General features: G+C 43.1%; 1 protein-coding gene across 2 annotated transcripts in view; it reads left to right on the forward strand.

The window, feature by feature from the left end:
- The window catches only part of LOC147880995 (putative sodium/metabolite cotransporter BASS1, chloroplastic), a 133,081-nt gene that overhangs the window by 74,212 nt on the left and 41,815 nt on the right, over positions 1 to 17,054 (forward strand). For both annotated transcript variants that reach the window (XM_087370222.1, XM_087370221.1), the window contains exon 2: positions 521 to 609. In XM_087370222.1, the coding sequence (XP_087226348.1) occupies positions 521 to 609 (89 nt within the window). The remainder of the gene's footprint in view (positions 1 to 520; positions 610 to 17,054) is intronic.

The raw sequence follows: 17,054 nt of genomic DNA on the forward strand, positions 1-17,054 counted from the left end.
TGTTGCATCGTGTGAAGTTGTGTGATCTCAGGGAAGTCTTCCATTGCAGGGGGTTGGTTGTAGCAAGCAACTTCCCTGGCTTCACATGAGAAATCTGCGAAGTGCCTAAAATATGTACAATATTGCTGGGTCTTAAGAAAATCTGCTTTCAGTTGCAGCCATGTGTGATAACAGAAAATGATTATTTTCACAAATGCACCACCAAAAACCCCTGTTATTGCAATGTAATTATCTTGTATGCTATTCCTCTACTGTGCAATCATGTAGGAGCTGTGTTTCTAGTTGAAACCCTCTAGTTTCTTTTCTATTTATTGCAAAATGCTATCAGACTGTGTTAGATCATAAGATATGATTAGAATTTGGTTTCATTATAGTGGTTAAGTATGGCTTTCTTTTGTTGGAAGTATGCTCTCACATATCTGTTTTAATTATCCATGCCTATATCTATATCTATGACCTGTACATAGTTCTTCTGAGCTGGGTGAGATGGAGGGTTGTACTGATACTTAGATCAATTCAGGTATGGGAATGACTATATCATTGAAAGATTTTGAGGCTGCGCTTGCTATGCCAAAAGAGCTCCTTGCTGGTGTGGTGCTTCAATATACGGTATTGTTCATTACAAAATGTTTTTCTTAATTGAACCTTTCTGTTATGAACTGAGGAATTAATAAGTCTTTCTTCTCTATGAATATTGCAAAGACAGCATAGCAAACTGATGTTAGTTTACACAAATTCTTTTGTGATTTGTGGAGAGAAGCACTGTCCCGATAAATCATGTTCCGGTTGACCCATATGCTTGATAGAGCATCTCCCCCCCCCCCGCACTTCCCCAGAAAAGAGGCTCTATTAAGTATGACCAAATACTTCAAGTAGAGGAACAAACTCCTGTTATGAAAGGTAAATACAAACAATCTGGCTGAAAATGAAAGCGACAAAGCCAGTCAGATGCATCAAAATTCCAAGAGTGTGTGAAAAGAAAGGTCCTCCATAATCCCATTTCCTCATGAAAAAAACTTTCCTAGCAGTAACTATTCGGAAGGCACCCAGAACCCTGCCTTAGGTGGCCATAAGCGTGTGTACAAGTCATGCCAGATGATATAGAGAGATTGGGCTGAATAAGTCTGAGAGCCATCAATGACTCTATTCATTTGGATCTCCAAGTTTGCTAGACTGTCAGAGTAATAATGATCTTCCATACTAAAATAAGGGAAGAGGAGTGACGCCTCTATAAATCCTTAGTGGAATAGCTGCAGTGCTCCCTTGTAGTGCACTGGTACTCTCCTTTGCTTTGTGCTCCTTCAATCATCATTGAGTGTATTGATTCAACATACTGCCGCTAAAGCTGGGTGGGTTAGTGCCTTCATTAAACCCCATCTGTGCTGCAGTGTCACCCACAGTGCCTTTCCTGTGCATGAAAGTATGAATTTGGATTTCTGAAATCGGATCTCCCTTGCTCTTACAGTCCTTAAGGACACCTCCATTAATTCCATGCTGGCCATGAGCACCAATGCATGAAACCTTACATCTTGGCTAGTACATTTATTCACAATTGTCCCAAGCGGATACCCTTTAATTTTCTATTACCCATATGAGCAGCCGCCATGTCATTGGACAAATCATCACTCTCATAGTCCATAGGTTAGTGTATTAATATGTTTTGATCATCTGAATCTCCTGCTCCATCCCCTCATCTTAGTTCTGATATTTCGTATTTCATCCTGAAATCCTCCACTATGGCCCATTCATTCTTCTTGCTTCTTGAATCAACAAGGGCACCTTTAAGGTTTGGGTTAGAAAATGTTGGAGGTGGGGCCGTGGATACATTATCTGGCCCGGTAAAAGGATAATGACTTAAAATGCTTGGACCAGACATAAGATGGGATTATCAGGGGGGAGAAGACACTCTATGAACAGGTAAAGAATGATTATTATGAGATTGTGGTCACGGTTGGTGATTGTGAACGGTGGAAGGAGGCAAGGAATGATGGTGAAGCTGGGCAACATGGTTGTACAAATTTTAGTGCGAGCTTTGGAAGAATCTTATTTTAGAAGTTGCAGTGCTTGTTAGGTGCATTTCAAAATATCCCCCCTGAAAAAAGGAAGGGGAGGGATGATACTCGCATGATGTGTAAAAAGAAAGAAAGAAAGATTGTTAATGTCTATGAAAGACTGAAGGGTCTATGAGACTGAAAAATGTGCACCCATACCCTAGGCTGATGTTTGACAAGAAAAAATAAATACTGCGCGCTATCGCTGCTGCTGCTGCGAGAGAAAACCCAAACAAGGGAACAACGAGGGGAAGCCTCTGGTCATCTACCAATCGGTCAGCTATCCATTTGAGTGATTGGACCTATGTATGCCTAGTCTGGTGCTATCAACCCTCACCTAGGACCTTGACATTAATTCCCTCCCGATCATTTACATGAAGCGCAAACAATTATATTACAAAGATAGATCCTTTAAGGGAAATGTCGACTGATTCTTCCGAGGTCATGCTACCTCGGCTAGAGCGTAACAGAGACCTTCAAGCCAAAATTTGTGAGGCAATTTTTTGCTTTTTAGCATGCATCTATCCATCTCCATAAGAGTACGATTTTTCCTCTCAGCTTTGCCATTTTGCTGAGGGGTTAGCCTCACTGTAAGCTGATGTGCAATGCCCTTGTCTTTCAATAATGCATCAAAATCTGTAGACAAAGACTCCCCTCCTCTTTCAATAATGCATCAAAATCTGTAGACAAAGACTCCCCTCCTCTATCTGTGCGTCTTGTCTGTATCTAAGGCTAAGGGCCTAATGCGAAGATTGTGCCTAGGGGCAAAGGATTTAATGCATCCCAACAGAGGGGTGAAATGTTGCATTAGGAAGGCCCTATATGAATGACATGTGGCATCTAGATCTATCTAGGGAGATGGGGCTTGTTGAGGCTAGTGAGAGAAGAGAAGGATTTTCACGTATGTTTTTGTGATCGAAATTTCTCTGTCTGCTCGTCAGCTTCAGTAGGATTTGGCTGGGAGGATATTCATGGTGCTGCTCCCGTGATCTGCAGTAGGAATAGATAGTTGTAGATAGTCTTTACATTTGGTATCAGAGCCCAAGGCTAGAAATTAGGAAGGGGCGGACGACCAAACGAGAGAGACGAGCGGGATCGTCGAAGGACCTGAGCGCCAAATCGAGGGAGAGTCCATGCGACGGGTAGATTGTGTTGATGCTGCGACGTGACGACGGACAACTAGCCTATGCATCGATCGGTGCTGGCCTACATAAGCTTGTTGCAGAGTGCAGGAAAAGAAGGGATTTACGAAATTGTTGACGATCATCCTGGAAGACCCTTCGACGTTGACAGTTCGTGACCGACTTCAGATCAACGGAGATTCTATGCGGGGCATTCGACGAATATTGAAGTGATCTATGACGGACGGAGGCTTGTTGACGGAGGCTTCTGAGTCGTTGTTGGAGCGTGGGGATCCCGTAAGTCAGTGTTTAATATTTGGGATCATCACCACCCGTGCGTTTCGTCAAACACATTGCAGGCTTGGACCGCAGAGGTGACACAGAGCAGTCTGGCTAGCCCGTGATCTGCTTCCTTGGCACACGTACGCTCAGAGATCTCCAACGCCACGCACCTTGCTCGTAAGCCGTGACTGGGGCGACGATCCAGCAACACTCTGGGACGCAGATTTGGCGCAGGAGCGCAGGGCCTTGAACAGGGTAGGCAAGTATAAAAGGCCGCGCAAACACAGATCAATGTCGAGGGAGATCCAAGGCTGTGACTGCGGACTGTTGGTGGGATTTGTATGGAATCAAGAAGGCTGTGACGAAATCGTTGATGACCAAGGAGCTCTCTTTGACCTCCATCAGTTTCGTGTTTTTTTTTCTTGGTTTAGTCGGGTGATGCTCTACTTTCATAGACAGGATCTTGTGAGTAATCAGCCTGCATGAGGCTTTAATGTTGTAGCAGGGATAGATTATGCCTGTGCATATGCCTGTGTGCTTCAGTCAGAGTCAGTTTGCAGGAATTTCCCTAGTATAGGGAAAAGCGCGGTCTGAGATATACGCCTGTGTTAAATGCCTGATCAGTGTGAATATGGGATTGCAGGAATTCCCTAGTATAGGGAATTGTGTTAGAGTGTTAGTACCCTGAATTGCGTCAGTTTGTAAATACAGTTTTCTAGCGGTGTTTATAAATATTAAAAAAAAAAAAGAATAAAACACCCATTGAACTGAATGGAAGTAGAAGAAGGAGCTTCCAGGAGAGACCCTGGTGAATCAGGAGTCCGGCCGACCCAGCAGGTGTCGCGCCCAGTAGCTCATACTCTATCTGGCAGGATTGCATTGCTGGAGGATGCCTTGCAACAGTTGTTAGCGCAGCAATTACAGGCCAATGCAGGGCAGTCCAAACTTAGGAGAGCGATACACAGTATGTCTGCCAGACCTTCTCGAGAGGAGAAGGGAAAGGCTCCAATGGAACCGGAGTCTAGTGTTCATACGGTCGAGCTTAGGAAGGCTAAAGTGCCAAATATTGCCAATTACAGACCGGAAAAGTATTCTGGCCGGATGAACGACCGTAGCTCCGATGTCATTGAGACCTGGTTACACAAATGGGACGAGGCGTTCACCATTTGTGAAATCAGAAATGACATCAAGAAGATCCGCGAGGCCACCCACATGTTTAGTGAGGCAGCGGATCGGTGGTGGATTAAACAACAAAAAGATGGTATAGCATCCATTACCTGGGAGGGGTTTAAAAGAGAGTTCAGGAAACACTTCTTACCTCCTGATGAAGCATCCCGAGCTTGGGATCAATATAGGAACCTTCGTCAGAGAAATTTATCAGTGGCAGAATACACTGATAAGTTTCGAGAGAGTGTAATGAAGGTTGACGAACCCCTGCCTCAATCAATCCAAGTGAAAGATTTCATATTTGGATTGAATGATCGTATAAAAATGGAAGTTCGGGCTAAGTACGCGAACACGCTAGATGATGCAATAGCTATAGCCCTGAACTATGAAGATGCCAAGGGCAGCAAGCCAAGTGGGTTTGCACAGGTCGGAACCTAGTATGGGTATCCGAAGAAATCTGGGTTTAAGAAGAAATGGACTAGTAGAGGGAGTGGTTCTCAGCCGAGTGGTCAAGCCAAGCAGGCGAAACCGGCTGAAACTACCATTGGAGTGAAAAGGAAAGTAATCCCAATGGCAGCCCGGGCTTGGTCTAAGTCTCCCTTAAACCCAGAACAAAGGGAAAAAGCGAGGAGAGAAGGCTTATGTTTTGGTTGCCTTCAGCCTCATCAGTGAAAGGATTGTCCACGTAACAAAGATCGTCGGATGGCTGAGATGGTGATCTTAGAGTGCGACGTGGAGATGGAGGGAAGTCCCAGAGCGGAAGAGATGCAGATTCAGCTAGCGGGATCTTCTCAGAGGTTAGTATCTTGTTTGTTATGTGTGTCTGTTGCTAAGCTAGTGACGAGTGCACCTGATAACATCCTATCTAAGCCCGCAGCAACGGGGTATGCAACCTTTAATGATACGGAGTTAATTAAAATGAAAGGGCATGTGGCCAATCATGATGTCATTGTGTTGTTTGACTCGGCGTCAACTCACAATGTGATTAACTCCAAGCTCGTGAAGAGGCTGAAATTAAAGACAAGTCCATCTGACTATGCGTATACAGTCAGGATGGCAGATGGAAGTTCAATTGAAGTATGGGACCAAAGGGTTACCCACTTGGAGCTTCGTATTCAGGACTATGCTGAGAAGCTTGATTTTGAAATGACCAAGCTTGCTCATGCAGACATAGCCCTGGGTATGGCGTGGCATTCTAGAAAGAATCCAGCCATTGATTGGAAAAAGCACGTATATCGATTCAAGATGAATGATGTGCTTTATGTCTTGCGAGGTGAAAAAGATATACCTCAGGGACCGTTGGTTTCCGTGATGGAAATCCGAAAAGCTCAAGTAGAGTTTTTATTCCTTTGCACAGCATCGGTAGAGCCGGTTGATGATTCTTCGACTAGCACTGATGTTGCGCAAAGTGGTGAGATGGCCAAGTTGGCTAATCTTATAACAGAGGAGTTCTCTGAATGTTTTAGGGATGAACTACCTTATGGGTTACCTCCAGAGCGGAATGTTCACTATAAGATTGAGCTGATCCCGGGGGCAAAACCTATAAATAGACCTCCCTATAGAATGAGTTTTACTGAAGAGACGGAGGTGCGTAGACAATTGGAAGAATACCTCAAGTTGGGGCAGATTCAACCAAGTTTCTCACCTTTTGCTTCGCCAGTGATATTAAAGAAGAAAAAGGATGATACGTTTCGCCTCTGTATAGATTACAGAGCATTGAATAATATCACTGTTAAGCACAGGTATTCGATGGCTCGGATTGATGATTTGCTAGATGCATTACATGGAGCCGTGATTTTCAGCAAGATAGATCTTAAGTGTGGCTACCATCAGATCCGGATTAGAGCCGAGGATGTGCATAAAACCGCTTTCAGAAGCAGGTTTGGTCATTATGAGTTTTTGGTAATGTCCTTCGGACTTACCAATGCTCCAGCGACATTCGTCATGCTTATGAACGATTTACTACGTCTGTATATCGGAAAGTTCGTAGTACATTTTATTGACGATATCTTGATATTCATATCTTGATATTCAGTAAAAGTATTACTGAGCATCGTGAACACTTAAGAGTAGTGTTTAGTACTTTGAGGAAAGTCAGTCTTTATGTAAATAAAAAGAAAACTATACTGTGTATGGCTAGGCTTGAATATTTAGGAGTCATAATTACTCCACGGGGGGTAGAAATGGATCCGAAGAAAGTGGCTGCGATACTAACTTGGCCAATCCCTCAGAGTATGACCGCGTTGCGATCATTCTTGGGATTTGTCCAGTTTTATAGAAGGCATATCAAAGGATATTCCGGAATAGTATCGCCATTGACTGATCTGACCTCAGATAAAGTACCTTTTATTTGGGGACAGAATCAATAAGAAAGTTTTAACACCATAAAATAAGCTGTGGTCACAGGACCGGTGTTAAAAATAGTTGATCCCCAGAAACCGTTGTTCCTAGAAACCGATGCAAGTGGCATTGCGGTAGGAGCAGTTCTCCTTCAAGAGGGAAGGCCAATAGCCTTTGAAAGCAAGAAGCTTTCTGCCTCTCAAAGGAATTGGCCAACTCATGAACTGGAGTTGTATGCTGTTATCCATGCTTTGAAAACATGGAGGCATTATCTGTATGGTTTATTGTTTTATGTGGATGTGGATCATGATACTCTGAAACATTTTAGTAAACAGCCTGACTTGAGGGGCTGCCAAGCTAGGTGGGCAGAGCTCATGCAGGAGTTTAATTTAACGATTCGGTACCGAAGAGGAAAAGATAATAAGGTGGCTGATGCGTTGTCTCGCATTATGCACAACCTGAGTTTCACGGTATTAGAGAGTGCTCTAATGACCGAGATTAGAGAAACTCAAAAGGTGGACGAGTTTGTCCAGAGCTTATGGCCTAAAGCTCATGTGTTAAAACTCGGGGAAAATGAAAAGGATGACCTGGCATCCAGAAAAGGCCAAACTTATGCAAGATATATCATAAGGGATGGTATGCTAGAAAGAAATGGCAAGGTTATAGTACCTAGTCAGAATGATCTCAGGCAGAGAGTCATTCGACAGTGCCATGATAGCCCGTGTGCGGGACACCCAGGAGTCGAGAAGACATGATCTCGTGAAGCGAGATTTCTTTTGGCCAAAGATGAAAAAGCATATTCATGAATATGTGACATGGTGTTTCTCGTGTCAGGTAAGCAAGGCCGAGCGGGTGAAGCCACCCGGACTTTTACAGCCCTTGGAGATACCACTAAGTAAGTGGGAGAGCATTTCCATGGACTTTATTGTAGGACTGCCTATGACACAAGGAGAGTATGATTCTATCCTTGTGGTGGTTGATCGTCTAACCAAGATGGCTCACTTCATTCCGACTAGAGAGTCTGTTAGTACCCCGCAAGTGGCGGATTTATTCATTAGACATATATTTTGTCTGCATGGATTGCCTAGATCCATAGTATCAGACAGAGATGTCAGATTTACCGGTCATTTTTGGACAGCAATATTTGAGACACTAAGGACTGAGTTGGGAATGAGTAGTGGGGATCATCCTGAGACGGATGGTCAGACAGAGAGAGTCAACCAGACTTTAGAGGATATGCTGAGGGCATATGTGTCATTGAGGCAACATACGTGGGACAAGTGGTTGCCATTGTTAGAGTTTGCCTACAATGATAGGAAACATTTATCTACCAGGTTCAGTCCATTTGAGCTGAACTATGGTTATAGACCAGCGAATCCAACTATAGTTGGAGTACCTCAGAAAGTGCCTAGTGCCGCGAACTTTGTAGTTCAAATGCGGGAGATGCTAGCACTTGCGAGAGCTAATATCCGCCAGGCTATGGATAGAGTCAAGGTGTATGCGGATGAAAATCGGTCTATAAGAGTATTTAAGGAAGGAGAAAAAGTTTTTCTCGGAGTTCCTTCGCACTCGAAGTCGTTGACTTCAGGAGAGTGTGCTAAGTTATCACCTCGATACTCTGGGCCGTGGTTAATTCTGAAAAGAATAGGCAAGGTAGCCTATAAATTAGAATTACCACCGGGGTGCAAGGTGCACCCAGTGTTTCATGTTTCGCGCTTAAATAAATTTTTACATACAGGTGACTCACTAATCGAAGGTGTGGTTTTGTTTCAGGAGATAGAGGATATTGCGAGGCGCAAACCAACAAGAATCCTGGACCGAGGAACAATGCAAATACGAAATCGGAAGATACCCACGGTGTTGGTTGCATGGCATGGTCAGCCTCTATCCGAAGCTACCTGGGAATCCGTATACGAGTTGCGGAGAGTGTTCCCAGATTTTATCATTGAGGACGCTGATGTCTGAAGAGGGAAGGAATGTTACGCTCTAGCCGAGGTAGCATGACCTCGGAAGAATCAGTTGACATTTCCCTTAAAGGATCTATCTTTGTAATATAATTGTTTGCGCTTCATGTAAATGATCGGGAGGGAATTAATGTCAAGGTCCTAGGTGAGGGTTGATAGCACCAGACTAGGTAGATCTAAGGCTAAGGGCCTAATGCGAAGATTGTGCCTTGGGGCAAAGGATTTAATGCATCCCAAGGGAGGGGTGAAATGTTGCATTAGGAAGGCCCTATATGGATGACATGTGGCATCTAGATCTATCTAGGGAGATGGGGCTTGTTGAGGCTAGTGAGAGAAGAGAAGGATTTTCACGTATGTTTTTGTGATCGAAATTTCTCTGTCTGCTCGTCAGCTTCAATAGGATTTGGCTGGGAGGATATTCATGGTGCTGCTCCCGTGATCTGCAGTAGGAATAGATAGTTGTAGATAGTCTTTACAGTCTCATGTGTGCCAATTATGTTTTGAATCGGGCTCCCACAAAAGCTTTGAAGACCAAGACTCCCTATGAAGTTTGGAAAGGGAGAAAGCCTTCTGTGGATCATGTTTGTGTTTTTGGATGCCTTGCATATGCTCATGTGCCCGTTGAGTTTCGGCATAAGTTGTCTGATAAGGCAATCAATTGGCTACAGTGCACAAAGCAAGGGCTACCGTCTCTACAATCCTCTCACACACAAGATTATTGTCAGTATAGATGTTATATTTTCAGAAAATTCAGCTCACACTCAAGCTGAATTTGATATGCCTACTTTTTCCGATGATGTCTTTGAGGGATTACTACCCATTGCCTTGGGTTCACCTGCTGATATATCTGATGCAAATCACAATTTACAGAGACCTCCACATGCTCCGATTCAGCCACAGGATGTCTTACCTCCACAAGCAGTGGAAGAGGTTGTTCAGCAAGAAATTACAGATATACATGCAGCAAAAACAGTTCCAAATTGGCTGTTACAAACTCTCAGGGAGGTTAAAATTGATGCTCCATTACGTGGCAGAACTTGTAGTGCAGTAAGGCATGGGGGGGGAGCTCTTTCAGTTGAATCAGCTTATGCAGGTACTCTTCTTGATGAGGAGGAGCCTGAGACATTTGAAGAAGCACATGATAATGTGCATTGGATGAATGCCATGCACGATGAATTGCAGTCCATTTAGAAAAATCAGACATGGGAAGTTGTGGATTTGCCACCAGGTAAACATGCCATAGGTACACGGTGGGTTTTCAAAGTCAAAAGAAAGCCAGATGGGTCCATTGATCGGTACAAGGCAAGGCTGGTTGCAAAAGGATATGCTCAGAAAAAGGGCATAGATTATGGTGAGACTTTTGCTCCTACATCCAGGTTGACAACCATCAGGTCGGTTATAGCCATGGCTGCAAATTTTGAATGGAATGTTCATCAGTTGGATATTAAAACAGCTTTCCTTAATGGAGACTTGTTGAAAGAGGTTTATGTCAAACAACCTCCGGGCTTTGAAATTTCAGGAAATGCACATCAAGTATGCAAGCTGAATAAAGTTTTTTGGGCAAAGCTTGTATTTCTTGGTTGAGCAAGAAACAGTCTACAGTGGCTACCTCCTCATGTGAAGCTGAGTACAGGGCAGCTTTCACAGCGACAGTTGAATGTGTTTGGCTGCGTCGTTTATTTGCTAATCTTCATCTTTCATTGGAGGGTCCTTCTCCAATTCTCACTGATAGTCAGAGTGCTATTGTAGTGGCAAAGAATCCAGTGTTTCATGCTCGCACGAAGCACATTGAGGTTCACTATCACTACGTCAAAGAGAAGTTGCATGCAGGAGCGATCAGTATGATCTATGTGTCAAGACATGACAATGTTGCAGACATTTTCACCAAAGCACTTCCACGTGAAAAGTTTGAGGCATTTCGCAGTGCCCTGAACTTATCTCCTTTTGGTGATTGATCATTTCCTTGTACATGACATTGGCACTGCAGGGGGTGTTAGAATTATTGTTATAATTTAGCAGTGACCAATGTAATGTAATAAGTAGGTTAGGGCCACTTTTTCCTCATTTTAGAGGTTTTTCTCCCCAACCACAGTTAGTTCACTAACTACGGTTAGTGAAGGATAAGGTTTTGTCACTTAGACAAAACCTATCCCACTCTTCAGTTGTATCACACTCTTCTATTGCAACTATTGCTTTCAGCTCTCACTCTCCTACTCACAACCTGGACCTCCAAGCAATCCCTCCTTGAATAGAAAGCGAAAGGAAAAGAGTGGTTTTTCAGCTGGGGGCTGAATCTGTACATGTGGATCTGGCGGAGGTTGCTGTAAATTCTGAGTTTCAGCGGGGGAACCAAATGCTAAGCATCCCCTCAAACACATCATCTGAAGAGGCTGGAATTTGAAATTCAGCATGTGTATGTGCAGAATTTTCAGAGAATATAACATCTCTACTAACAAAAATCTTGCGTGTAGCAGGATTTTAGAGACGATAGCCTTTGCTTTGTGAACTATATCCCACAAAAATGCATTTGAGTGCCTTATCTGACAACTTGTGTCTGAACTCCACAGGCACGTGGGCATATGCAACACAACCAAAAACTCTGAAATGGTCCACTGAAGGCTTTCTCCCATGCCATGCTTCATAGGGACTGATTGTCTTCAAAGCCTTTGTAGGAGCCCGATTTAAAAGATAGTTGGCACACATGAGGCCTTCCAGGCAAAACCTATGAGGCAACTTCTTACTTGTGAGCATGCATCTATCCATTTCCATGGCGGTGCAATTCTTCCGCTCAGCTTTGCCATTCTGTTGAGGTGTAAGCCTCACTGTAAGCTGATGCATGATGCCTTTTTCTTTCAAAAATGTCTCAAATTCGTGAGACATATACTCCCCCCCTCCATTTGTTTGAAGTGTCTGTACCTTGAGTCCTGTCTCATTCTCAACCATAGCCACAAAGTGTTTGAAATGCATAAACACTTCTGATTTTGCCTTGAGACCATAGACCCAAGTGTAGTTGGTAAAGTCATCTATGAATGTAACAAAATAGAGATAACCCCCAAAAGTAGGTGTCCTGATGGGACCGCAGACATCATTGTGAATAAGCTGTAATTTCCATGTAGCTTTCACTGCACCATCCTTTTTGAAGGGAAGTCTATGCATTTTGCCAAGAATGCAGCCTTCACATGCATGAGGAGGAGGAGACTCCAAAGGAGGCAATGCATCAACCATATCATGCCTCTGAAGTGTCATTAAGCTGCCATAGTTCATGTGTCCATACCTGGCATGCCATAACTCTGCATTCTGCATCACAGCAGTGGGAGTGCTAATTGATAATGCAAGATGGGATCTTTTTTCATATAGATCAAGCTGAAAAAGACCGCGATACAAAGTGCCAGACAACATCAAAGCATAGTCATTTTGTTTGTCTCTGACTGCACACTTGTCATCATAAAAAACAACTTGAAATCCTCCTCTATTGAGTGAGGACGCTGAAAGCAAATTCTTCTTTATCCCTGGCACATAGAGTACATCTAAAATTCTGAAATCTGTGCCATCAGTGGATGTGAGAATAATGTCTCCCACTCCACACACTGAATAAGAAGAATTATTCGCACAAGTTACCTTCTTCTTGGTGGGTGAAGAATGCAGAGTTACAAACAGACTCTTCTTGGAAGTGATGTGCTTTGAAGCACCACTGTCAAAATACCAAGTATGAAGTGTCTCATCAACAGTAAAGGAGCATTCATCCTTTGAAGGATCGAAATTGCAAGTCAAGAAAGCATATGGGTCATCATCTGTAGTGGCTGTAATATCAGAACTACCCACTGAAAAATCTGAAGTGCAAGACAGAAAAGCATAGTGCTCTTCAACCAAGTTGGCTGCAGCATCTCCTCCATCATGAGAATGTGGAACTGATCCATCTGACACAGCCATATCAGAATCCCTTTTCTTTTTCTTTGGCTATGCGCTTCTTGCACTCTCCCTGGCTTTTTGCAATAATGATGTATCACCCTTTGCCTTATAAGAAGGCTGTCCAGAATCAGCTTTATGCTGATGTGTGGGCTGATTGGCATGTGGCTTTTGCTGCCCTTTACCCTTGGGCTTGAACTTGGAGAGCATAGCATGCTCACTAGCCTGGGTTGCCATATTTCTGCGAGTTTGTTCCTCTTGCAACAGAAGTCCTACCAACTCGTAAAAGGAGAGAGGATTGCTGCCCCCCCTCAATGACAAATTCAGCGAGGTGTGGAAACCGAGATAGGACTCAGGAAGAGAGTTCAGAGTGGTGGTGATCATCTCTGAATCCGGAATGACTTCATCAATATTCAGCAATTGTTCCCTGAGGTCCTGAAGCTTGGTGAGGTGAGAGTTCATGGAATCTCCCTCCTCCATATGTGTATGGGAAAGTTCTCGCTTGAGAAAGGAAATTCTGGCATCATTTCTTGCTGCAAACATACTCTCAAGTATCTCCCAAGCTGCCATAGATGTCTTGCATGACCGAATATGACGTATAATGAACCTCTTGACAGAAAGAGAAATTACTGAAAGAGCTTGTGCATCTCTAGAGTCCCATCTTTTCTGCTTTGCTGTGGGAGCTCTTGGAGTGGCTGCTCCAACCACCTGTGCTGCATTTATACCTCTACCCTTGCCTCCAGTTGTAGGAGTGACAGGTGTAGTAGCTGTATCTGGTCTTGCTTCATCCCCATTGACATAATCCCAAAGATCTCTGCCAACCAAGATATTGCGAACCATGAAACTCCACAAGGAGTAGTTGGTGCCATCCAACTTATCCTCCTGTGTGAGAACCCCGAACTGTGTGAGAACCCCGAACACCTCATTGGAGTTGTTCTGAGCCATTTATACCAGAAAATATCAAAAAATACAGCATACTGACCAAGTGAAATCCCTTCCTGGGATATAAAATGCACAAGTAAAATCTGCAAAGAAAAAGCTGCCCACAGTGACAAATATTGTCACAGCTTGTCAAAGGCTCAGAATGCACTTCAATTATCCTGCAAATGCTCTCCAATGTCACTCAGAAATACCTGCAAATCTTGCCAATGTCTGCAATGTCACTCAAAATGAGTCCAAAATTGCCAACAACAGTCCCAAAATGCTTGTACACTGCCAAATTGCATCAGAATGCCAAAAGGCCCAATTTCTTCAGGGTAGTTGCATCCAAAAGAGGGCAAATTGCTTGAAAGCCCCAAAGATGTAAGAAATTGTAGTGCAAAACTAAAAGCCCCAAATTTTGAGCTGAAATTGAGCCAAATTTCACCCAAATAGTATCTCCTGCAAAAGCTTCAAATTCTTGGACAATCTTTGCAATTTGTTTGCAATGTGTGCAAAAAAAAAATGGATAGAAGCCCCAAGCTTCAAAATGAAATTGAGCACAACTTGGGGCAATTTGACAAAAGCCCTAAATTTAACAAAATGCCCAACTTTCTTCTTAAATCAGCCTGCCCAAATTGAAATGCACAGTTGCCTACAAATAGCCTGCAAAGAAAATCTGCTCCGAAACAAAAACTACTAGAACAGAATTGTAGGAATCAACAAAAACAGATGTATCCTGTACGGACAGCAACGACACTACAGACAGTCCATACAATTGTACGGGATGCTGTTGTACGGATGTACGGCTCTTGCTATACGGATGTACAGTTGCTGCTGCTGTTGTACGGAGGCACATGCTGGTGGTGGTGTACGGACGTACGGCTAGCTGACGCAGGGACGGCTCTGTACGGCTGACTAACGTAGGACTGTACGGACAGTCAGCGCAGATGTTGTACTGATGGTAGGTTTGAAATCCGTACAGCATACGAACGTTGTACGGCTGCTTGAGCGTACGTGTACGGACGGGTAACTCCTGTTGTACGGAAAGAATGTGGTGCCTGTTGTACGGACGAGTGGCTCAGGACCTGTACGTTATGTACGGAGGCAAACAGTACGATTGACCGTACAGTTGGGGGACAAGCATTTTCCGAGCGAAATCTTCCGAGCATCCGAGCGAAGGAAAAAAAAAGCTTCCAACTATGCAAAAATATGACAAAAATGGATCAGAAGAAAACATAGTTTCACTTAGAAATATGAAAAGTATTATAGGAATGCCTATTTTATACATGAATATTTATGTGAATCTTTAGGAATGGTGAGAACATAATGGGATGGCTTTTGAAGAAACCCACATGAAGAGTAGACTTCTTTATGAACCTTCTTACAACTTTTTACTTAATAGGGGGTGACATTGAAAAAACTCTCTCAACCTATCTTCATTAAAGGGTTTCTCCAAAGAAAACTCATTGAAGCAAGTCATCAAGGTAGTTTCGCCAGCGAAACCCCTTTGAGCAAGGTCTTTTAAGGTAGTTTCGCTGGCGAAACTACCTTGGACAGCACTTTTAAAAGTGACATAACTTTCACATCCAATGTCCAAATATAGTCATTCAGCCACTCAAATTGATCGAAAAACCCCATTTGAGCACATTTATGGGGTTATATTTTGGAGAACCTTGCATATATAGTATTAAATATTACATGTATTTTATGAGAGTGATACATAAGACCAAGTTAATACTTATTTACAGTAATTTAAACTTCTGTAGAAACATGTCCATAAATATCTTGTTATTAATACTATAAAAACACTTGAAAGATATTGCCATATGATATAAATGTATTTAATAAGTAATTATTTATGTATAATATTATTATATTGAGAGTGATTATGAGAGACGTTTCTTAAATGAATTATTTTTCAATACTTTTTTAAGGTAATAACAAGGGTACAAAGGGATATCTATGAATAAGAAGATTTATGTTATGTAAAAATGAATGAGTGGCTAGTCTATATAATTTTATGATAAAGGGATCTAGTTCTAATGAAAATAAAAGTGTAAAAACCATGTTTCCTAAAGAAATACTATTTTTAAAATCTCTTGAAAAACACGCTCGTATAAACCTGCTCATAGGTTTTTGCTCGTAAAATTGATGCATCCGTACAGTTGTATGGGATGAGCAGGTCGAGGCTTTGTACGGATTCCTGTGTGGAGCAGGTGATGAACAGAAGTGCAGGGGCAAAGGTAGGAGTTTGACGATGGGCTCTAGGTCTGGAAGCGAAGGTAGGCTCTGATACCAAATGTTAGACAAAGAGAGAGTGAGAGAGCCAAAGAGCTGAACGTCAGATTGCAATAGATGAAGTGAAGTAGTACAACAAGAGGGAAAGGTTTTGTCTAAGCGACAAAACCTTATCCTTCACTAACCGTAGTTAGTGAACTAACTGTGGTTAGGGGAAAAAACCTCAAATGAGGGAAAAATGCCCCTAACCTACTTATTACATTACATTGGTCACTGCTAGAATATAATAGTAATTCTAACATATTCCACCCTATCATAAGCCTTTGTGAAATTCATAAGAACTCGAGCTCAATATACTGCCTCCCAAAAGGTGAAGATATTGTCTAGGATACTGCATTCTTGAACAAGCACCTGTCTGCGTGTTGTGGATAATACCTGTGAGGTGGGGCCGCAACCGCAAGTTCAAGACCTTGGCTAAAATCTTGTAAGTGGTATCCAACATAGTAATTAGTCTCCATTGGTGAATGTCTAACGTGTCTCCCCCCCCTTTCGGATCAAACGAATCCAACCTCAACTCAAGGATTACGAAAGAAAGTCGGAGTCCAAAATTTCTTGAAAAGCCACCCGAATAGGGATGTACACTGTGAATGTGCTCCCAGAAGCACCTAAAGAAGGTCTGTGTCAATCCATTCTCCTTGGGCACTTCTGAGGTGGGAGGGCCTGCAAAGGCTCCTCATCAGTAAGAGACACCTTCACCTACTCCGCTCATACTCTGAGAGACCACTACTAGAATATGGGCTCAAAGTGCCTCCGCAAGGACCTTGGGGACTCCTCCTCAGACTGAACAACTGCTGATAGAAGTCTATGGTCATCTCTACAATCTCCGGTGGGTCCAAGTGCATCTCTGTGCTCACATCTCGCAGTTGTTGGAGCTGCGTACCTATTGAACGGGGGCTAGTAGTCTGAAACACGGCCTGTTCATCTCCTCTCCTTGCTGTTCCTACCGTGCTCGGGGTTAATTATATGAGAACTCAGCTCGATGGATCTCCGTTACTTGAAGGGCG

This window comes from Dipteris shenzhenensis, chromosome 31 (assembly GCF_047967505.1).
Source record: "Dipteris shenzhenensis isolate YYH24624 ecotype China chromosome 31, Dip_SZ_1.0, whole genome shotgun sequence".
NCBI lineage: Eukaryota > Viridiplantae > Streptophyta > Polypodiopsida > Gleicheniales > Dipteridaceae > Dipteris > Dipteris shenzhenensis.